General features: G+C 33.4%; 1 protein-coding gene across 2 annotated transcripts in view; it reads right to left on the bottom strand.

Annotated features, from left to right (window-relative positions):
- Positions 1–78: 78 nt before the first annotated feature.
- Positions 79–25,212, bottom strand: part of LOC140055710 (E3 ubiquitin-protein ligase RING2-like) — a 43,046-nt gene continuing 17,912 nt past the window's right edge. For both annotated transcript variants that reach the window (XM_072101084.1, XM_072101085.1), the window contains 6 exons: positions 19,547–19,742; positions 19,204–19,432; positions 18,798–19,109; positions 17,161–17,305; positions 14,043–14,107; positions 79–4,070 (listed from right to left, as the gene is read on the bottom strand). In XM_072101084.1, coding sequence (XP_071957185.1) covers positions 3,981–4,070; positions 14,043–14,107; positions 17,161–17,305; positions 18,798–19,109; positions 19,204–19,432; positions 19,547–19,742 — 1,037 coding nt within the window. In that variant the 3' untranslated portion in view covers positions 79–3,980. The remainder of the gene's footprint in view (positions 4,071–14,042; positions 14,108–17,160; positions 17,306–18,797; positions 19,110–19,203; positions 19,433–19,546; positions 19,743–25,212) is intronic.

Raw genomic sequence — 25,212 nt, 5'->3', positions numbered from 1 at the left:
TTTTACTGCTTTACTACTGTCTTGTTAATGATGTTTACAAATGCAAGCATTGATTGAAAAAACAATTTCCAAAACCTGTATGGCCATATAAGAAATAAACATGAGAGTACTATTCTACTACTAGACTACAGTACGGTAGGCCTAAATGTTTATTTAATTTGTCTAAATAGGATGACTTTATGACAAAAATGATGACAATGATAGTAAACATTGTCACTGATTTCATTAAAGGTATGACATCTTCTACGACAAGTAGTTCACGAGATATCATTTACTGTAAATTTTAACAAAAAATGAATGAAAATACGTATTATCTAACATTACAATGACTTATGGTAGGTTTATGATTATAAGAATCTATGAATATAAAGATTGTCATTGGCTTTCATTTAATGTATGATTTAGAAGTAGTTTACGTTTTTTACCTAAATGAATAAAATCAGTATTTTACATATACAAGCTATAATTGTAACGCAAATTTAAAAGTTATTTTTGATATCCACTCCTATATAGATAGGGCAGTTTTTAAAAGTTGTTTGAAAAAAATTCAAGCATATGTTACATAAATATTTGTTATTTATTAAAATAAAAAAATGAAATTTTACCAAAAAAATTGAATAAATGAGTTTATTTTCCATATTGTAAAATAAAGACTCAAATGACTTTTGATGATAATTAATGTGTAATATGATTCATCGGCTTTAAATTGAGTCTCATTCCAAAAGAATTGATGCATTTCATCAAATACTGTTCCATAAAATATATTGGTAAAATTGCGTGAAAATTAGGTCATTGATCTCTGACACGAAAGTGCATTACCAACATTACGTAATTGGGTTTTCAGATGTATCAAAGTATATCTCACACAAAAATCATATTAAGACCAATGGTAAAATATGTGCTTTAAATCGACTATAACAACAGGATGCTGAGCTCGACTTGCCAGGATAGGCTATCTTAACAGACTTCTAACGAATTCATACAAAGCCGTCGAATTCTAGGCTATGAATCGTTTTTATTGCTATTTAATTGTATTTAGGTAATTTATTTGTCTATTTTTTTTACAAACATGAAGTTAATGCATCTATTTTTGAAATAGATTTTATCGATAAAAATATTTTTTTCTTTTGGATGATCCAAAGGAAATAAAACCGTAAAACTTATGCGACTCGGCGGTCGGTCGGTAACCACTAACTTGAGCACGCGACTGCAGCGATGTATATGATGGCCATGTTACTCTAGTTTTTGCTGGTTCATCGACACAGCTTAATCATGAGTTTATGTGACTTGGAATTGCTACCATGAAATCTCGTAGTTGGAAACGACGACAGTTTACAGAAAAAAGACCCACACAGATCAATACTTAAACTTTCACTCCTGCCATCCATTGGAACACAAGTTAAGTGTGGTTAACACTCTGGTTGACAGATGTGAAAAATTTGTCACTAAAAAAGAAGAGAAACTAACAGAAATGAAAAAGATTAAACACGTGCTCGTTGGGTGCGAGTACCCAATTGGTCCATGGACAAGATAATCCAAAAAAGATCGGAGAAAGGAAAACAAAATGTCAAACAAAAAACGAAAGATACAACTAAAAAAAAACAAAGGGAACATAGGGATCATACCATACATACCAAGAATATCAGAAAGAATCATACGTTGTTTATCCAGTTACAATGTTTTAAGAAATCTTTTAAAATAAAAAATGACAAATCTGTTGTAATATACCAAGTAAATTGAAACAACTGTGAAAAAGTTTATATAGGAGAAACAGCGAGAACCTTATCCACAAGGATAAAAGAACACAAAGCAGATGTTACTTCACATTGCACAGGTATTTTAACACGAAAGTCAGAAATTCAGCCTTCAGAAATTGTTAATTACTCAGCCATCACAGATCACATGACCACTCACACTCATTTACCAAATTGGAACGTAAAATACTAGGCACAGAATCTTAATGGAAATATAGAAAAATAAAAGAATCCATAAAAATAAGAAAACATGGTAATACTATGAACAGAGACGACGGTGGATTAGAACTACCAAACTGTATAACAACTTACTAAAGAGGAGGCCTCGACAATCCCATATGGGTAAACCTGAACATTCCATAGATGGCGCTACACCAACTACGAGATTTCATGGTAACAATTTCAAATCACATAGACTCACTCATGATTAAGCTGTGTCGATGAACCAGCGAAAGCTAGAGTAAACAAGGCTAACAGCCATAAGTCGCGTGCTAAAACGCATAGTGATACCGGACCGACAGACCAACCGACCGACATAGTGAACTATAGAGTCGCGTCCACGCGACTAAAAACGTAAGTTTTACGGTTTTATTCCCTTTGGATCATCCAAAAGAAGATGAACCTTTATACTAATGATTTGATCGAAGTAGACACAATATTTCATAATTGAAATTTTGTTAACCTTCATTTTTGAAAATGTTGACAGTAAAATTCATAAAACCATTACTTTATTGCCTTTTAAGTTTTATACATGCTATTTAAATCCGACATTTATTAATTTATATTGAATTGAATTTAAATTCCAACTTAATAAAGACGACCTAATTACCGTGTTTATGGGTTATATTAGACCTCTTTTGGAGTGTGCTGTTCCTGTTTGGAATGCTGGCATAACGAACAAACAGATTGATCAATTAGAAGCAATACAAAGGAGGGTACTTAGAATAATTCTTGGTATAAATTATATAAGCTATGAAAATGCTCTCAGTGTATGTAATTTAGAAACCCTCGCTACTAGAAGAAAAAACCTATATCTAAGGTATTTTCAATAATGGCTACAGCCTAGAAATAAACCGTACAACTTAAGAAAGACCAACCCATATCCACAAATAAAATGTAGAACTAAACGATATAAAAATGGCCCTTTACTATACCTAATTAACCTGTTGAATAATAAAGAATAATTACATTTAGCCAAAGTTGCCGTCATCAACCAATGTGAAATAATAAACAAATAATATAATAATAATAATAATAATAATACATAAGATCATACACAGATATTTTATTAGGCCATGATTCGTAACAATTTCTTTGATTTTTCAATGTTTTTCTCATTTACATATTATGTACTTTATCCAATTCAATTTTAATATGTTCTTTTTATGTAATAACTTTTTTATATGTGCAATATTTTGTAAAATTTTACACAATTTAGCCTTTGGCTACAATGTAAATTTTCGCTTAATTCAATAAAACCTTGAATTGAATTGAAAGTAGGGAGGAGTTTTGGATTAAAGCAAGGCTATAAGTGTACAGATTATGGATGGTACCATTTTGGTACCGACTGGTGTCGCTTAATATAAACATTTTAGGAAGCCAATTGGCCAATCGAAAATCAATCTAATGGTAAACCATTTGATCTGGCCACGCTCAGCATCCTGTTGTGAGATTGCATGGTTTTACATGTGATTTTAAACTGAAAAACTGAATTTCAAAAACATCAGTCTTCTTTATATATAGGATTTTTAAATCCTGGATCCTCCCCCTGATCAGTTAATGTAGTATCGTATAATTATACGATAATACATTAACTGATCAGAGGAGGATCCAGGATTTTTTAATGGGTTAGAGGTAACATATGTGTAAAAAATTGATATCTAAAATTAATTCATAATTTAATTTTTAGCTGCAATTTTTGGATCCACCCATGCTGAAGACAGCATAGAGAAATAACAAAATAAATAAATATTATTTATAATAATTAGAAATAATAATAAGAAATATCCAATTGCTTCAAAACAATTATTACATTATTCATGTAATTCAAATGACTTGACTATTTTAGTACACTAAATTTTACAAAACCATAACATTGTATTTACATTGCTGTTTGCAAGTACAGTACACATACCACATGAGATATATTTACAATTATATACTTTCCATTATTTTCAAGCAGATTCAGGTATTGATGGTGATGTTTGCAATGAGGTGCCATTAGTTTCAACTTTTTGCGTAAAACATTTCCAAAGGTTTGTTTACTTTACAGTAAAGTTCATTGACCTGTTCTAAGGATTGATTGCCATTCAGCATCTGAAATTAGACAGAATAAAAAATGTTTCATATTAAACAAAAAATAATGATACAAGCATTCAGAATCTGAGCAAAACAATTAAAAAAATTAGGCTATAAGCAGTAAATTAACATTTCACCTTGTTCCGATGTCATGGATCTACAATTTCTTTACATATTTAGAATAATAATTTTATGGTGAAGGTCCGCAGTATCTCCATGATTTGCTGGTCAGGCATGCGCCAGCTCGGAATCTTAGGTCTAGTAGTCTGCAACAGCTTATTGTGCCTAGGTCCAGGCATTCATGGGGGGATAGGTCATTTGCTGTTGCATTGCAACACATTACCATCCCATATTAGATCTAGCAAGTCTACTGAAGTGTTCAAGAGTGCGCTTAATACACATCTGCTGTCGACTGCCTTTGGAAATTTGTAAGGTTATTGTTTAGCTAGATACCCACATTACTGAGAACACTTGTGAGTAATGTACTGGCAGGTCTGTGCACCTTAAATTGCTGGTAAACGGAAGCAGTGATGTGGGTTCGATTAGTCTGCTTTTATTCCGTTTTTTTTTTGCAAAATGTTTTGTTGTTTTTAGTTTCAAGGTTAGTATTTTTCATGGCTTTCACAAGCGCCTTGAGCACTTTGTGGATATGTGCGCTTTATAAATCTTATTATATTATCTTATCTTATAAATAACAACATATCAAAAGTTTACCATAATCGTTTTGGGGTTTTCCATGAAAGTTAAAAATAGTATGAAAGCAAGAAATACGTTGAAAAAACATCCATTACTTTAAAAATGTTTTATATACCAGGTTGCATTGTCAATAAACACTATAATAACTGTGTGGTAAAGTAAGTAAAGTTGAGAATGTTTCAACATTTCTGTGTATAGGTTACCACAAACTAATTTTTAAAATAAAAAACAAAAGATTCATTGTAATTTAATAATATTGAGTACAACTAAAATATTAAGTAATTGATAAATTAGATAATCTATTCTTGATAGATTTAACTTAAATAGGAAAGGCTTCAAATCAGTAAATGTCATCTTGAATTGTTCATGAACTTGTAAATGCAAAAATCTCTGTTGATCACATTTTATTCCAACAGTACAATATTTAATTGTACCTACCGACCACTTAGTATGTACATACTGTATACTATTATTATTATTCAAATAAGGATATTCAAATAGTATGTTCCTACGTAATGATTATTACTACATAGTTAAAATTTATTTGCATTGTACTAGCCATTAATAAATTAATTAAATGTGCCTCCCGAATTATTACTTTTTCTCATTATTGCGCACCTTCTGAACCGATATTTAAGCAACTCAATATTCTCAATATATACGATTTATATAAATTACGAACTGTATCTTTTATTTTCAAATTCCAAAATAACAATTTACCAGTGACCATGTCAAAATTATTTAATAAACTGACAAAATCCCATACACATAAAGCCTTGCTAAACTGTATACAAATACCCTCGTTTAAATTAAAAACTTTAGAATTCTTCATTACTGTCTCCGGACCACGATTATGGAATGGACTTAATGACAACCTTAAGACACCAAAATCTATTATTGTGTTTCGAGCCAATGCTAAAAAACACTTAATTTCTTTATATAATCATAAATCTGATGTCATACTGCTGTTTGTTTTTATTTTTTACTGATCTGTTTACTTGTTAATTATATTATTTTAGTTTGATAAGGGTCTTATACGTGACAAGAATAACTTATTCTTCTAGTACCATATAGATCCTCAATATGATATTGAAATAAAAATAACCATTGACGGAAATCTGAAGCCATACCACACCTGAAAATTGACAACTTTTCTAATTGACTACTAATTATGTTGGTACTGCGTAGCTAGAGAAGAGTAGGATTATACACTGTATATTGGGCAACATATACTGTATGTAGGGTTGTGGAAAAACAGAAATCCAAAAACTCCAAAAAATAATTAAGTACAATAAATTTTTAATCAAATTTTGAGTGTTTAAAAATTATTGAATTTGTGCACGGTATGCATGCATTTTTGTGCGCCTAACACATAAGTAACGCAAAAAGTTAATTTTTACAGTCGATATTTGTTCTTTATACCCTACGTGATAAATTTGCTTTCATTTCCAAATAACGCAACACATGCACATGAAAGTTAAGTAATCGTGCGCTCTCCAATTGGAAATTCATGCAAATTTGTCTACAAAGATATCTATCTTTTATAGCTCCTCAGAATGCAGAAAACTAAGATCTCAGATATATCTATATCGCGCCATTAATTTGTTCTTACGATCTCGCAAAGAAACCAAGTCTATATATTTCATATTTCAAATTATAGTAAGTGCCATTTCCAGACATCTAGCAGCTCTATTTTTTTAAACAATTTTCTTAACAATTAGCTTTAACCATCTGGAGATGGAAAAAATGCTTATCTTTGAACCAAAGATACTATGGCGCTATTGTTATGTAAAAAATAAATGATAAAATAATAAAACAGTATTATAAGTTTTCTTACTTACTTAAATTTTTTCCCTTTTTTCGACAATTCACATTCAACAGAGCGCATCTTGTTTATCTGTGCCAGATTTTCTCTCAAATTTACATAATAATGTTCTTTCTCAAACTATTCTCATGGATTACCAATATTTTAATTTTGATGATGTCATCACGTTTAAAAATTTGAATAATGTGGGTTGCATAATTTCACCTATACCGATTATTATTTGAAATCATACAGTTGTTCAGAATTAAAGATGACCTTGATGGTTATAACTTATTCAATCAATCAATCAATCAATCAGATTTATATAGCGCCAGTATCCATAATAATGTTCAAAGGCGCTTCTGAAATTTACACATGAATTCATGTAAAAATTATGCCCATCGGATGTTTTGACGTCATATGGCCAACTGAATTTGAAAAGTAGTTTCTTTTTCAAAGTTATACAAATTTAAAACAACTCGCAGAATGCTTCTACATGTCCAATTTTCTTCCAAATCTACTATATTTTTGTTTAAATCATTATTTACCGAAATTGTCATATTCATCTTTGATTTTGATGACATCATACTAAAAAATGAGAACATATGTGGGTCCTGTAATTTCACCTATGCTACACGGTATGTGGATAACAGTTTAATAATGTATTTTATTAGGTATGGTAACGCTGTGCGTGTGCGTAATGCATCCTTGATAACAAGGCTAAAATCTCAACATTTGTGCACTTTATATTTTTTTCTATTTCCACTATCTTTATTTATATTTTCATAAATAAGAATATTCTGAATATTACGATCAATGAGTCGATTTAGTGCACATATTCTTAATATGATTTAACTTAGTGAGACATACTTTGGTACATCTGAAAATCCAATTCTTAAGTGATTTTGGTGATGCACTTGCGGGTCAGAGTTCAATTACCTATTTTTTCACGCAATTTTACCAATATCTTTATTTTATGGCATATAGTATTTGATTAAATGCATCAATTCTTTTGAAATTAGGCTCAATTTAAAATCAGCTGACAGCAGACATTGGTTACTTAAAAACTAAATACAAGCGTGGTGAATGCTGCAACAATTGTTTGATTTTCCTGTTTGATTTTTTTTTAAATTTAATTTGTAGGGCCGAGTGTTAAAGTGAGCGTCTTCTATTGTATACAGTATAAAGCCGATCACGTAAAACGGCATTGAAAGGGACATTGTGGTCGAAGGCGGTGTTATGTGCGAGGCCTTACAATTTATTATCAGTGTTACCAGGATATGTATTGTAGTACCATACGTTATTCAAAGAATAAACCCTGCATAAAAATTAAGCCTTCGTGTACGAGTTATTAATAAAGTGTCGCTTTATTACAATATTAAATTGTGCCGTTATAGGACGAACCTATAAGTCATTGAAGCCACTGTAGTTGATTGCGAAGTCCGCCATTGTTTTTTGAGTTGCAGAAACTGATCAAGACTGTATAATAATTGATTGATAATTGTTACAAAATAATTTGGTGATCAGGTTGTCTCTGTGTTGCGGAGGCCGCCATTGCTTTCTGCGTTGCGGAAACTAATCGAATTTGTTAATCAAATTGTTTATTCTGTGTTGCGGAATGGAAGACGATTCGCAGTTTGGTTTAGGTGGATACAATTTGAGGAAGGTGCCCGCTCAAACTGAAAAAGGAAACCAATATTGGATGGAGTTGGCAAAGGAAAATCGGGATTCATCTAGAAATTCATCTCGTTCATTCGGAACAAGTGCAGCCAGCAAATCTACGCGGTCTGCGAACTCGTTCTTCTGCTAGAAGTTCAAGATTTGACAGAAATTATTGAACTTGGAAGAACAAAAGGTGGAGCTGGAATTTGCGGAAGAAGAAATGCGGTTGAAACATTTGCACCTTGACAATGAAACCAAATTAAGGAAACATCAGCAGGAAAAGGAACTTGCCAAGGTGGACGCCGTTCTAAGTAAGGTAAAACGATTAGATTCTAAATCCGTTACCTCATTTATGGAGTACTTAGACGAATTACCTACACAATCTACAGATGATATTCAACAATATGTTGATAACATTCCCGAGAAGATATCGTTTGTTGAACGTAATTAAGTTAGTGCTACTTTTGCAACACATTACAATACGTATAAACGGCCATCAACGGTATCTTCATTTGGGCAGTATGCGCCAATAACTGGGGTTCTTACGTCGTCGATTGCATCTACTTCATATATGACAGTTCCTACTATATCATTGCCAATAATTACCTCACCTGAAGCTATGACAATTCCTGTACTGACGTGTGTTTTTGCTTAAATACCGGTACCTACAATGACTAAGAATACTAACTCTATGCCTGTTCGGGTAACGTCATCTTTGTTGCTTTCGTCGACATTTGTGCCAGTTAGAGTAACATCCACAATATCGTTTACTCCATCTCAACACATTACAGTTCCATCATCGTTTAGTCCATCTCAACACATTACAGTTCCATCATCGTTTACTCCATATTCACTTGTTACTTCATTACCACCACAGCGTGTTGCATGTCAAGCCACAACGCCAGTCTCATCACAAAACTTTCCGATTTCGTCACTATTTGTGCAACCTTCACTGTTGAATCAGCCACAGTTTAATCAGCCACAGTTTAATCAGCCACAAGCACCGGTTATGAAAGAGTTAATAGATTTATTACGATTACCAACAGTAACGGTGGAAAGGTTTGATGGAACCCTTTAAAATACCCTATGTGGGAATGTGCATTTACCTCTTTAATTAAAGCCGTATCGGTGAATGAAAAGTTGAACTTACTAAGTCAACATCTGTCAGGAGAGCCGCTATGATAAGTAGCTATATGTTACTACAGTCGGAAGAAGTTTATTAGTATATATCGTTATGTATTATCGTAGTGAACTTAAAAATAGATATGGTAACAATGCTGTTATTTTTAAGGCGTTTTTGTACAAGTTAGAAAGTTGGCCAAAGATTCAACCAAGAGATGTGCCTGGTCTTAGAGTATTTTCAGATTTTCTTAACGAAATCGTGGTAGCTAAACAAAAGATTCCGGATTTTGGAGTTTTAGATTACCCTCAAGAGAACCTTAAACTAATAAAGAAGGTACCTTATTTCATAGAAAATAAGTGGAGAAATATTGTACAATCTTATGCTAATGTTGACTCTTTTCCAAGTTTTGAAATATTTGCAGGTTTTGTCAGAGCAAGGGCTGATGAAGCCAATATACCAATGTTTATTCAACAACCAACCGCACCACGGATTGATGAACCAGAGAAGAATCATCCTACACAATGGCGACAAACATCTCAATCATTTGCCACCAAAGTGAACGTGCCCTGTACGTATTGCACTAAGGACCATCATATAGATGACTGCGAAGGTTTTAATAAGCTGACAAGACGTGAACGAAAGCAGTATCTGTGTGAACACAAGTTATGTTACGGATGACCAATTGCTATTCAAGCCGATGTGAAAGGAATGTTTCACCAGTTTTTTGTTTCAGAGCCTGATCGTAACTTTCTTCGATTTCTATGGTGGAAGGACGGTTCTGAAGAAATTGTCGAACATAGGATGACTGTACATCTGTTTGGCGCAGTGAGTTTGCCTCAGTCGCTAACTTCGGCCTACGAAAGGCTGCTGATGATGGTGAATCTTAATACGGTCTACTAAGATGTGTGCTAAGGCAGGTTCAACATTGCATAAAATGGGTAACTAACAATAGACAAGTGTTAAATTCAATTCCCACAGATTTGAGAGCAACCGACTGGAAGGCGATTTCTTTACACGACCAGTTACCTATTGAACGTGCACTTGGTGTTGTTTGGTACGTGGAAATGGATACGTTCGAGTTTCGAATGGAATTTAAAGATAATCCAGTCACTCGCCGTGGGATTCTCTCTACTTTAAGTGCAGTATACGATCCGTTTGGTTTTCTGGCACCTGTATTGATTGTTGGAAAACTGATTCTACGAGAATTGTGTATGTATATAATATCTGGAATCGAGAACATTAAGGTCAAACAATGTTTTAAACCGGTCGATTTGGAATGTCTGATGTGGAAGAAACGACTGATGAACGCTGCCAAAGTTCACATAAAGGAGGGTAGCGTGTTTAAATCGATTTCTTCGAACTGTACCATACCTTGTGTAGATGACATTCAAGTAAGTGAGAAGTTAATATTGAAACATGTTCAAGATCAACACTTCTACGATGAGAAAGTATTACTAAGCAAGCTGTTAAACACTAACAAGATCAAGTTTTCTATGTGGACTAGATCCGTTTTTAGATGAAAACCAACTTATAAGAGTTGGGGGAAGAGTAAAACGTTCCAAGTTTGCATTTGATGTTAAGCATCCTTTGATCTTACCGAAAAAGTGTCATTTAACTAATCTTATTATCTCACATTTTCATGAGCAGATGTACCATGCCAGGAAAGTTTCAACATTAAATGAAGTCCGACAACGAGGCTATTGGATAATCCACGGTCTATCGACAGTTGGCGAATTGGTTCATCGTTGTGTAATCTGCCGCAAGATAAGGGGTAAATTATCGAACCAGAAGATGGCAGACCTACCAACTGAGAGGATTTCAGATGCTGCACCGTTTACCTACAGTGGAGTAGATTTATTTGGACCTTTTAACATAAAAGAAAGAAGCAGCCTCGTAAAAAGGTACGGAGTACTTTTCATTTGTTTATCATCGAAGGCCATACATTTAGAGACAGCAAATACGTTGGAAACCAATTCGCTCATTAACGCATTAAGACGGTTCGTTAGTGTTCGTGGACCAGTCAGACAACTACATTCGGATAGGGGAACCAATCTTGTCGGTACCAAAAATGAATGGCAAAACGTGTTAAAGTGTGCGCCCTCTATTATTGTGGTATTTATCCACTTATATGCAAATTATGCTTATACACTACAGTATAAAGCCGATCACGTAAAACGGCATTGAAAGGGACATTGTGATCGAAGGCGGTGTTATGTGCTAGGCCTTACAATTTATTATCAGTGTTACCAGGATATGTATTGTAGTACCATACGTTATTCAAAGAATAAACCCTGCCACCTACTCCATTTGTGTAGTGGTGAGAGCTCATAGCTGTAGGCTTTTTCACTTGACGATGGGAGTTTATCCAAATCATTAAACTGTCTTGGAGTAGCTCTACATATATAACATGGCCCGCATTGATTACTTGGTTTCAGTCAAAGCATTCACGACCTTTCGGTCAACCATAGTGAGTTGTAAATTGTAGTGTCTGGCCGAATCTTCTTTAACCGTTATATTATTTGGGTAGCATCTATGCTTAGCTTCCCTCACGTTGCACAAACCTGTTTGGTATGACTGTTTTGTCATCAGTTTCAACTAGCTAAAAGTGACAAAGCTTCTTCACTTGTAAACTTGATCGGTTCTGTTTTTTTTCGGATATTAACTTTCTTATTTTAGCTGGTCTTGATGGTGTTAGCATTGAAAACTTCAGCACATATTTTAAATGTGAATTTTGCTTATAGATGCCTTGTGAAGCAACATAGAGAAGTTCTTCTGGTTCTCTGACTATTATAGCTGATGAAATGAACCTTGTGATGGCCATACTTGTACCATCTTCTTCGTAAACAATAAAGAAATGGTTTGATAGTTTTAGTAGTATACTCCAAAAGTTCTTTTGGTATGTTCTCGTCATTTCTTGCATTGTAATGTAAACGCAATTCACGTAAACATACATTGCAGGCTAGTTCAATGTTGGTAATTAAACCAGCCGAATGGACAGCTATTTTGATATGAAGGCTATGTTACCTGTACCTACACTTATGAATGCTTATTCTCACACTGGTAGCATTCCCTTTCCAATACAGATGCGTCGTAGAAAGGTTTTCTCTTCGTCAAGTTCGTGTGATTGCGGTACATCAATGTGTCAATGAAAATGCATTATACATTTATTTTAAAACGGCACGCATAGGGACATTTAAATCGCTTCCTATATGCAATGTCGCAAATTTTCGCAGCCAAATTTGGTATTAACGTAAAGCTCAAGCTTTGCTCGAAATATTAATGTAAAAATTAGCGCGCGAATCGACGCAAATCCAAACTATTTTAGTGCTTTTAAATATGACTTTTTTGTATTTTTGGGCTCTATTTGGCGACTTTTAACCCTAAAATAAAGCAATAATCGAAAATGTGATTTTACTGCCTAATATGATTAATAACAGACAACAATTTCATGCAGTATCAAATCCATTGCTTTTTTCTAGAAAAAATAACAGCGAATTTATCAAAACTGGTTTTTTTTTCTCATTTTAAGTGAAATGTCATGGTTTCTTCCAGTTTCCATGGTTACAAGACACTATAAAATTTACAAGAAATAAAATTATTAGCGGATTTATATAATTTAAGATGTCTTCTTCCTAATCCAATATTAAAAAGTTTGGAATGCCACATTTACCATTTTGGACTTTTGGCACACTTTGAATTGATTCTGGCCCACTGTGCACTGCTAGCTCGTACGCAGCTTAGAAAGAAATTTTTGCACTTGATTGTTGTTCTGTATACCTTTTATGATAAGTTCCTTTCATTTTTGATGATTTATGACTGTAAAATAATGACACACGTGCACGTCAAACTTTAAAAATCGTGCGCTTGAAAATAGGTAATTTTATGCAATTTTTTGTAAAAATTTGAATCGATTATAGCTCTCCGGGATGGCTGGAGACTCCCTATTTTTTTAACTTATTATAAAAGATAATGAGTTTATTTCATGTGAAATGTAGACCGAAGTATGTTATGACGTCATCATATGAATTTCTAAAATTGAATTTTTATCTTTTTCGACACAGTTCGGCACATTCAATAGCGCGTGAATCGCATAAATATTACAGTATCAATTTTCTTCACATTTTCAAGAATGTTATCAAGCCATTCTCCTTCAGATATACAAACTTTTATTTAATTTGAAAAGGTCATCATATTCAAATAATTAAATAAACGCGAGTGGTGTAAAATAAAAACTAACCGTCAACTAAACTTTTCAAGCGCACGATTTTTAAAGTTTGATGTGTGTTTACAATGCCAATAACGTCAACTTTTGACATTTGTTGAACAGTTTTTATCGATGCTATGCTGTTCATACAATCGTTGTAATGCAGCCTACTGTGACTCTAAGCCTAATAAATAGCATGAGCATGTTACGATTTATTTTATTCAAAGTTGTATGTATTATAAGTTTTATTTTTATACAACTGAATATATAATATTTGGGGGTTTTTTCAATTTAAAACACACTTAGCCAATGTACACAACTGATTTACTCACACATCATAAACGCTTGAGCACAGTGTATGCCTTATGTAATGTATGTAAATACTGAAATAAGACACTGGCAAAACCTGGTTTGAAAACCTGTCAGGTCAGGCAGGTTTTCTGGTAAAAGAGATACAGTAGTTACGGCATGCAGCTAATGCAAAACATGAATTAAACTCACAGTATACTGTCCATTTCCCATTGATACATAGATCTTATATACCATTTCTGCTCTTTTACTGCTTTCTAAAATGAATAAGATCAAAGTAAACAAAAACAAGCCCTAGAAAAAAATTGGTTTTTTAAAAACCAGGGAAACCTGCAAATTTCAGAGAATTTGGAAACTCTGATTATTTTCATTTATACTGTAAATTGTGTTACTGTAAAAACTTGATAAATAAATGTCTGTACAAAAGGCAAGTAGCTGCCATGGTATTGACTAAGGGGAAGTGTCAAAATTATACTACTCTGTGTAACGCGGTGCACAATGGTTATCGTTGTTCGGTGTATTACAACTTGTTAATGAGGTGGGTGAAACCATGTTCATTGAAGCGTTGAGTGCTACCGCTACTAACGTTTTGCATCATGCATGTTCATGAGGTGATTGCTTCGTAAATAAATAAAAAACGGCGCACATGGTAAATGGTTTGTACATTTTGTAATACAGTATATGTTACATGTGTTTCCACCGTTTTCAATTAAGGGGAATTCACATTTTTGGAAACCGAACAAAGTTTTTTTTTTCAGGGACAACATGCGGTAGTAAAGTAGAGTTTGTACAGTGAACAGAGGAATTCCCAGATGTGTGACCGTCACCGCCGTGCTGCAAGGCTCTGGCTATACGTACATACAGTACTACAATGTTTTTAAAACCTTGAAACTATCATGTCTGATCTAAATATTTACAATAAAAAATCACAATTTTACCACAGTCTTGCACATTTTCCGATGGTCCCAGTACTGCATGGTTCTAAAAAGGGATTATAAATACTTAAATGTAGGATATTACTATTTTTATTTAAATTAAGCCTTTTATCATGGTATTGATTAGTGTATGTGTATTTAATGCGAATGATTTTGTACAAAAACAATTTCATATTTGATGTAGTCATGGATTAAGGAATAGAAGGATATGCATCGACGGTGACATCAAACGATTTTCCAATGCTCTTGCCTATACTAAAGCACTGCTGCCAATCAAACAAACACGCTCATTGAACTCCGTGTCTATAACCGCGGCCCTCTATAGAAAGCTGCAAATCAACTGTTATATTTTTTTAGATCAAAACGTAGCAATGTAGAAATCGTATGCGCAGTCTGATTGTTCTATTGACATGCCTGTATCGATGATTAATTGACAAAAACAATATATTGCTGAACAATTCTGTTTTAATTTCATCACAATCGGCAAGTTCACTTTCTTACGACAGGTAATTTTAAGTAGTTGGTAATATTAATAAAATATGCAAGGCTCTGGCTATACTTCTATGCAGTTTTGGTAAATTTTCATCAAAAATTTAAAAAAAATTTATGCAAAAGTGCCCTGTTTTCGAAGTATTTCCCGCCATTTTTAAGTACAAATAATTTGAGAAAAGGCTTTATCTGCAATTTTACCTCCCAAAATAAAAAAAAATATAATTGAAAATTATGTCAGATATTTTTAATAATGTACTTTTGAAATATATTCATTTGAAAATAAAATACTACATGAACTTTTTGAAAAACAAAAACATGTTTTGAAAAAAAAAATCTTGTTTTGTTTTTGTTTTTTTTTTGCATTGAAATAATTAATTACATAATAAGTCACATAAATATAAATGCGGTACGACTATTTTCGCTACCCTATCAATAATGGAATCGTCCAAATCTTCAATTGGTAAACAAATTCTGTAGTGCAATCATTGGTGCATGACGATGAACTTCAGTGAACAACTTGAAGACGAACGACTTGAAGACGAACGACTTGAAGACGAACGACTTGAGGACGAACGACTTGAAGACGAACGACTTGAAGACGAACGACTTGAAGACGAACGACTTGAGGACGAACGACTTGAGGACGAACGACTTGCAGACGAACGACTTGAAGATGAACGACTTGAGGATGAACAGCTTGATGATGAATGACTTGAGGACTTAATGATGAATGACTTAATGATGAATGACTGGAGGACGAATGACTGGAGGACTAACGACTTGAGGACGAATGACTTAAATATGAATGACTTAACGAAGAACGGTTTGGCTTGGATATGAAACAAATAGCTACATGATGATTGGTTTGTTATCACGGTGATTGGTCTGGCTATGAACAATTTGACTTCATGGTGAAGGGTGGTTTCGCGATGAATGATCTGGCTTCCCGATGAATTATTTTACGATGAATCGTTTGACTTGCTGGCGACTTCACGATGAATGGATTGGTTTGATGATGAATGATTTCACAGGACAATGCATGGCTTGACAATGAATGGTTTTACTTGACAATGAATTGATAACAAATCGTGTTGCTAAGACGGTAAATGAATGCATTGTTGTTTAACAGTATGGATTGAGGACTTTTGGCAGATTTGGCTTGCCATAAGCTAGCTCTGATCAATCGTTGGTTGAAAAAACAATTCCGAGCGAGCCGAACGATTGTTGTAGAAATTCCATTTGATGTACACGCCACACCACTGGCAAGAAATTATCACTGTGTATATTCATATTCTTGGGTTGACCATTTTCCGTATTTGTGACATCTATCGTGATGTAATTATTTTATTTAATGATTTTTAATAAAACGAAAAAAACAGTACACGGATATTTTTTTCAGAATTATATTTTCAGCTAATAAAAGTTATTAGCACCGTCTTGTTCATCCTTCTAGCCTAGTCAACAACTTCATGCGTGTATACCACCAACGACATCGCACTATATTTAGACGTTGACAGGGTTTGCCCACTGTCTGATCGTGGTCTGGGTGATTTTTGGTATAAATAATAGTAACAGTAGAATGTAATAAATTAGGCAGGATATTTATTGTTTAAATGCTTGTATTAACTCCAAAAATCAACAGAGCGTGTCTCCTGTTTCTGCTGTCCTACTACTATATTTATTTGCTTACTTATGAATAATCAATTTGCTAACGCAATTACTGAAATCTACAAGATTATGCATAAACATTTAGTGCGTTAACCACTGTAGTGTAAACGTTGTGTTACACAGAGTAATATAATTTTGACCTGGCCCCTAACCAGTACACAAACATTTGATCATAACAAAATTATATAATAAATAAAACAAAATAAAAGTGTAACCTTTGCTTTCAATAGACAATCTAATTGACAGATATCTGGCAAGATGATCTATGGTTGCGTTTGCAGTTGTTTTCAAATAACGACTGCTAGCTCGTTTCTTCTCTTTTTCATCCAATGGGTATGGTTTAAACACCAATTCTATTTCCTACAGAAAGAATAAAATATACATAAACAAAACATGATTTATTTATTTATTTCAACAGGGTGGTCCATCCCGTCAAAGCTCATCATTGTATTATACATACTGTAATATCTCCCAATAAATTCTAATTCTAACTAGATATGAACTCGTCACTTTGACGAGTTAGTTATCCGCACAACATACGCCACGTGCACGCCATACGTTGTAATGTTACACACAGAAAAAGATTATACCATTATGACCTGAAGAATATGTTGCTAGTGCTGAATTCTGTCTATTTTGTGTCATGTGCAGATACAGTATATACTGTATACATACTACATACAATGTAGCATATGTGAAATTACGATACCAGTTTTTAACATGATGACGTCATCAAAATGAAACACGAAGTTAGCAATTTCGGAAGAAAATAGTGTGAGCAACAACATATTAAATTAACATGAAGCGATTTAAATAGGTAGAATGTAGATGAGCGCTCTTTTAAATGTGATGAACTAATTATGAAGAATTCATTCAACTGGCCATATGATGATGTCCCAACATCCGTTTGGAAAAATGTTTAAATGAATTCATATCTACAATTTAACATCTTCCAGAACACATTTTCATCATGAGTATCACTTTTTATTCTAAAGAGCTATATAACAGATTGAGATTTACTGTAAAGATGAAATAAGTGATTTTGTAATTTTTTTTAACTAAAACGCATGCACATGTCTAATCAAACATGTTTGTATGGCGTAATTTAAAGCTTAAATGATCTCAATCGTTTTTAAAATTACTAGCAAAGGCTGGAAAATCAAATTTCAAGAGGAAAAAACATGATTTTCATATTCCGTGTGCACCATACATGTAAAATATCGAATGTGATAAAAATCCAATTTTTAATATTAATTCAGATGGCCATATGATGACATCATAACATCCGAGAGTTAAATATTCTGCATGAATTCTTTCTATGAATTCATTTAGAGCTATAATAGATTAAAAATAGGCATAATTTTGACAATATTTTGTCACTTTTGCAACTAAAATGCACACAAATGGTCTAAACCAACTTGTTTGTATGACATCATTTTAATTTGAAATGATGTCAATCTTTTTCAAAATGACTAGAAAAGGCTGGACAATCACAATTCAAGAGAAAAAACATGATTTTCATTTTCAGTGCGCACTGTATGCGCAAAATTGTGCGCGTGGGGAAATTTTGACATCAGCAAAATGTCATAAATCGCATAAAAAGTTGATTAGAAATTAATTTTGCGCATTTTGAAATTTTAAATGCGTGTGCACATGTAACTTCTTGTAAAACATGCCATTTTTAGTGCACAAAGAGTTGACCCTTGATAAGAAATAACCTTTCACCAAGTGTAAATACAAAAACTTGTCATGAATGAAACATAATAATAATAAATGATGGTGTAATATTTATTTTCAAAGTAATATACTGTACTGATAAAGCACTAAAAAGCATGCTGCAAAATAAACTGACCTGTACAGGTTCTGTTGGTTCTTGTATTGGTTCTTGTTCTGTTTCTGTGGCAGCATCTTGGTAATCTTGGTCATAGTCTTCAGTAGCAGGTTCATCTTCTACAACATGTGTTTCACATGAGTTCACTGGTGGTAGAGATGGCATGTCAATTTCAACAGGAGTACTAATGATAGCTGGCTGGTAGCCACAAAGTGCTTCAGCATCAGATTCGTCAGATGTTCGAGTTCTCTTCTGAGGGGGCTGCACCTGCTCTGTTTCGCCAGAAACTTCCACCTGTTTATCAACTGCTATATTGACTGGATTTTGTTTCCTCTGTAGAAATGGTATCAGAAAAATAAAAATGATATGTATGCATGAATAACCCCAGGCTTTATTACATCATCCTAATTCTGGCAAATACACTTACTACACGTTGAGCTCTGTTCATAGCTTGCCATTTCATGCCCTCTTCAATGCTACTGCTAAGTGCATTAGGATTTGTATTTTTTGTTAAACTCAAGAGAACACGTTCCTGGTGGGCATCATACTCTTCTCGACTCGGATATATCTTGGATATTAGGTCGTCAAAATTTGGATCTGGTCGAAGAGACCGCTTCGATACCAGTTTTTTTCTGCATGTTGGACATTCTTTATTGCTAAAAAAAAATATACATTTTTTATCAATTAAAAAAAATAATTTTGCAAGGTAGAAAAAAAAGTGTAGTAATCCACTATGCAATCAAATTAAATTTATCAAAACAATTTCTTACCCACTTCTTAAAGCAGTAATAATACAGTCTTGGCAGAATCGATGCAGACACTCTTTTGTTGTCATAGTGTTTTTTAACATATCAAGGCATATTGGACACATCAGCTCACTATGCAAGCTACGTGGAGAAACTGCAATTTCAGTATCATCAGTAATAGCTTCCTGGGGCGTACGATTTAACTCATACAAACTAAGTTCTAAAAAGTTTTAAATGAAAAAAAAAATCAACTACACATGAATGTAGTACCAAATTATTGAAATAACCCATTTTATAAATGTTGTAAGTTGGTATAAAATAAAATTTTAAAATGTGTTTATATTTGACAAGCAATACAATAACATGCAAAAACATACAAAAATAAAAAATGTTGGGCAGGGGCAGCTTAAGCAAAGTACATTCAATAAAATTCAAATCAGCCAGCTATATCAAATTACAGCCCTTAAAATAAGAAAAAAAGTATGTTGGCCATCACATCGGCATTTTTCATGTTTTTAGTTTCAGCTACAGTAAAGTATAGAAGACCTCTGAATGTTTTCAACTGAGCTCACTCCACAAGAAAGAAGTCCTAGGCCTAGGGCCTAGCCTAGTTTTGCACAACATCACAAAATAAATATAATATGATCATAATAATGATGATGAATAAAATGAATTGAAAAGCAAACGATCCCCTATAAACGTACAAATGTCCAGCTGAGTTGGAGATTATTGTGACGTTTACATTGTAAAGATCTATCAATAAATGAAATACGGTGTTGTGCTATAAAATATTTATATGGAATAATTCATGATTATACATTATTTAAAAAGAGAAAGTTTATAATTAAAAACCAAATGCTGACTGACTTCAAATTTTAATTAAATTAACCCAAAATAAAGGTGCGCCCTAGCATCCTCGCGCTCGCCCCGTCCATCACGCTCGAAAGATAAAACTGTCAATGCGGTGCAAGTAGAATATTTTAATAAATAATACTTCATTCTGTTTACGTCGGTAATTCATTACATTGATCCTGTTGTATGGCTAGGCCTAGCTCTAGGCCTAGACTCGTGTCGGCAAATTTTTCTCCGGCGTCTGGCAACCTCACGTGACCGTTTACGTCGGTAATGCTGAATGTCAGTGTTAATTTTTTGGGCTGCAAATTAAAACTAAATTTGAACTCATCACTTTGACGAGTTTGGGTTATCCGTGCAAACGCAACATGCACATACATTAAAATATGAACGCCGACAATTATTACGCCATCCTATGACATGAATTCAATATGTTTACAGTGCTGAATTGTACTTACTGTATTTTGTGTCATAAAGCATAACTATATTTACGGAATACACTGTATACAGTACACTGTTATATACAGTAGTAGCATAGATGAAATTATGAGACCCATCTTTTAATCCAATTTTTAACAGGATGACATCATCAAAATGTAACATAAAGATAGCAATTTTGGAAGATAATTATCTATTATTACATTATGAAAATTTGAATTTTAGGCACGGAAAAGTAGAAAAACTATGGCACAGTTGGAATTGTCATGATTGAACATGTACCAAAAGTTATGGGAAACTGGGAACGATAATGGCAAATCAACAGATGAATAAATATCAAATTTGAAAGTAACATTCAGCACATTCATTATACAGGCTCTGCTGAAGAATCTACACAGGATCTACTTTCTCTGCATATCATTTCCAATGAAAGACAAAAACTGTGAACAAAATTCAAATACTGTACAGATAAAAATGACAAAATTAAACATTAAACAATAAAAACATCTGAACTTTCCATCGAAATGTAAATGTGCATCAAATATTCCCATTCCAGATTTTGTTGGAAAGTGTGTGGAGAATTTATACGAGGACGAAATTACAGGAGCAGAAGAGTGGTATAATCGGAACAAACAATTAAACTAAATGTCCCAAACTTGACAGTTATTACAAATAAAGATTCCTCTACATTAATCCGTAATCAAGTTTATAAGTTAAACATTTTTATAAAACACTACGTTTGAATGTTTAGGTTTGCAACATGCTGTGTGTTTAAGTTCGTGATAGCTGATTACAGGCTCTGCATAGACATCACGTAACATGCCTCCTGTACTGTAGTTTCGAAAATATTTTGTGCCATAAGTATCAAAGATAAAAACCTTATGTTTTCGCTTATTTTTTTAACATAAATATTTTGAACAATTTGACACAGCTGTCTACTACAAGCGGTTATCGATTTTCAAAAATTGGCGGCCATCTTTTTTAACGTCAGATTTTGAACCTTTGCGGTAGTTTGATTTGAGTAAACTTTTGAAATATGTTTTTTGAGACCATATTTTATTGTAATACTTCAAAAAAACATTTTCATGCAATTTTTTTGGGGTAATGAAACAGTTTGACTCGACTACGGAATTGAAAGAGGGTAAATAATATGTTTAGTGATCCTGCTATTTTTATACCATCCACACCTTCAGTGTTGTAACAAGTTGTATAATTTCTTCTGGGCTGGTAGGATCAAAAAAGGAGTTAGTAAAACTATCTTTTAAAAATATCTGATAGTTTATGTTGCTAGTCTGGATATTATTATCCAGGGCTGCCCCAATATTTGTAAAATAATCAATGAAACCATCAGCAGTGGATTTAGTCAGGGGTAACAGCTTTCTTCTTTTTGCCCCGGCTGAGAACCTCACCAAGAACATTTCTATAATGTCAAAATCACAGTCTAAAACAAGCAGCAAGTCTGACAGTCTCCGCGTATTAAGATGAAGAATAGACAAAAGGTTGTTCTGACAACAGGCATTCCTAAGATGTTTTACATAACGGGGTTCGTAATACTTGTCGATTGTCAACCTGAGAACAATAGGCGCCAGCGCTGTTAAAGATATCATGGTCAGTATCTAATGCTAAGCACCATGTTAATTTAAAAAATAAATAAAAAATAACAGTAATAAAGGTGGCAATATAAACAGGTATAACAAAGTAATCGCTTTAGATTCAAGCGCTTAAGTACTGACAATGAGAAAATGCAACAGAATATTACACTGGTTCATAACTACTACATACAGATGCCATAGGTGGGACTAATGCTGCGCAGTGAAAGAGTTAATATGATGAGATGTACGACTAAAGAAGTAGGCCTAGCCTATGCATACTGTAGGTCTTAAACAAGGGTGCTAGACCTATAGAAGAGTATGTTGTTAAGCTAAATTATACATTTTAAAAAGCAATTTTGAATTCATTCATATGGACCCAGGTAAAAGTCAGGTAAGGTTAACAAAAATGTACGTACCCTGCTATGCTGTCGTAAAATTGTTTTTTTGTTATTTCTATTTATATAATGTTACCTTTAAATATACTGATTTGTTCTTACTACTTGTAGAATTGCATTTTAATTCAAAGTAATAAACGTAATTATTACATGGAAAATTATCTGATTAATTGATTTAATTTATGAAAACATCATATCACTGACGCCAACTTTACTGTTGAAAACCTGAAAATACATTTGACATAGCTATTTCGCTGTCGTATACTACTAGGGTACAGGTATGTAGTTGCTGTCTGCTAATCGTGGTCGTGTCTTTTCATTGGTTAAGGTTAAAATCACTGATTCATCACTGGATTAGCGTTATTAAATCTTTTCTCTCCTGCTAGGGTTATTAACACTCTCTAACGCTAATCCATGGCTTGGTTCAGACACAAAAATATGTATGCCGCTTACATACAGTAACTCCACCGTAACGCTGTGAGTCAGTCTGAACATACAGTACCCATAGATGCATGTAGACAGTAATCTGTAAAATCTTGTTCAATAAATAATGACTTTGTTCTTGCTGTCAACATACAGTAGGCCAGTATTATAATAATTCACTGTCAAATAATCAAAACATTATTTCTGGTATTTACAATGAGTCCCATTTGACTGTCAATCTAGACAGATATTATAATACTGTAATTCGCTGTCAGATAATCATTCAATTATTATCAAAACAGTCCATATAATAGTAAAGTTTTTGGTTGTAATAGGATACAATTTGTTGACACTTGAAGCATCTACAGTAGGCTTGATGAAGTGACCCCCAGACTTGACCTTAGCAATAATTTATAAAATAAACTAAAGTGACAGAAATTGAGTCTGTTTAGTATAATAAAGTAATATTATTTAGACATCATTTTTATTTAAATTATTTAATAAGCACATCATCATCAGATTCAGTATTTTTTATTTTTCAATTTCAATTGCACTATTATGACTTCAAAGTATGAATTCTTGTTGTATTTTACTTCAAATATAAAAGTTATTCACTTCTGTAACAAAAACATAATATTTATTCATGTATAAAAACAGAAAAGAAACGTTTAATTATAACCCAAAAACCATTGTCTGACAGACAATTTAAGTATTTTTTGCTTTAAATTACATTTTTTCAGGTAAATAATTGTTTGGTTAATGTGAATAATTGTAGTTTTGCGTCCGGGAGTTGAATAATTAGATGTTTTGCCCTACTCTGACGTAATTTGTACTTTATACTAAGTACATTTGAGAATACTTGCGAAAAAATTCGCAAGTAGTTCTCGGGTGGGACTCAAACCCACGACCTCCAGATCACTAGCCTGGCGTTCATACCTCTAGACCACCGAGCTTATTACGTCAGAGTAGGGCAAAACATCTAATTAATGTGAATAACTATTAATATGTGACAATAAAAATAAAATGACACATTCAAAAACAAATTTGAAATAAAAAATATTTTTCAGGGGGACAATATAATATCTTTAAAGGACAACTGTACCGAGGACCATATTTTAAAAACGTATTAGGGGTATACATATGATTTCAGAACCATCGCGAAATCGAGGATATTGCCGCACGCGCTCGCCGTACAGCCGTCGCCGTAAATTGCTGTGACGTCACAGGTGCATCGCATAATCTACTTAATGAGTTTTCGCTGTTGTTACCATACAATAGATAGGTACCGTCACTTCAATTGCTTATTTAACCTTTTAAATTACTTAAATTTGCCAAAATGTTTTCCTGGTATTTTGAAGAAACACTTCAATATCCATATAGACAAAACAAACAATAAAACAATTCAACTTTTATATTTTTTACGATTTATTTAAAAAGTGTGTTTACTAGAAATGTTCGCGCTTTGCGAGACTTGTCTATGGGACCCGAAGAGTAGCTAGTAGAAACATGACGTATGACGTTCTGGAATCATTCAACCATATCGGACTCAAAACTTTTTCTCTGCTAGCTAGCGATTTTTGGGCCGTGTGCGAGCTTCCTCCTCCTCGTGTGTGTGACGGTGGTGTGATCAACATTGTGTAGAGTAGTATAGTAGAGAGAGGGAACTGAAAATGCCGGCGTGTTTTGAGTCCGATATGGTTGAATGATTCCAGAACGTCATACGTCATGTTTCTACTAGCTACTCTTCGGGTCCCATAGACAAGTCTCGCAAAGCGCGAACATTTCTAGTAAACACACTTTTTAAATAAATCGTAAAAAATATAAAAGTTGAATTGTTTTATTGTTTGTTTTGTCTATCTGGATATTGAAGTGTTTCTTCAAAATACCAGGAAAACATTTTGGCAAATTTAAGTAATTTAAAAGGTTAAATAAGCAATTGAAGTGACGGTACCTATCTATTGTATGGTAACAACAGCGAAAACTCATTAAG

This window comes from Antedon mediterranea, chromosome 7 (genome assembly GCF_964355755.1).
Source record: "Antedon mediterranea chromosome 7, ecAntMedi1.1, whole genome shotgun sequence".
NCBI lineage: Eukaryota > Metazoa > Echinodermata > Crinoidea > Comatulida > Antedonidae > Antedon > Antedon mediterranea.
Note: the sequence above shows the minus strand (reverse complement) of the source record. Positions and strands in the feature narration are given on the sequence as shown.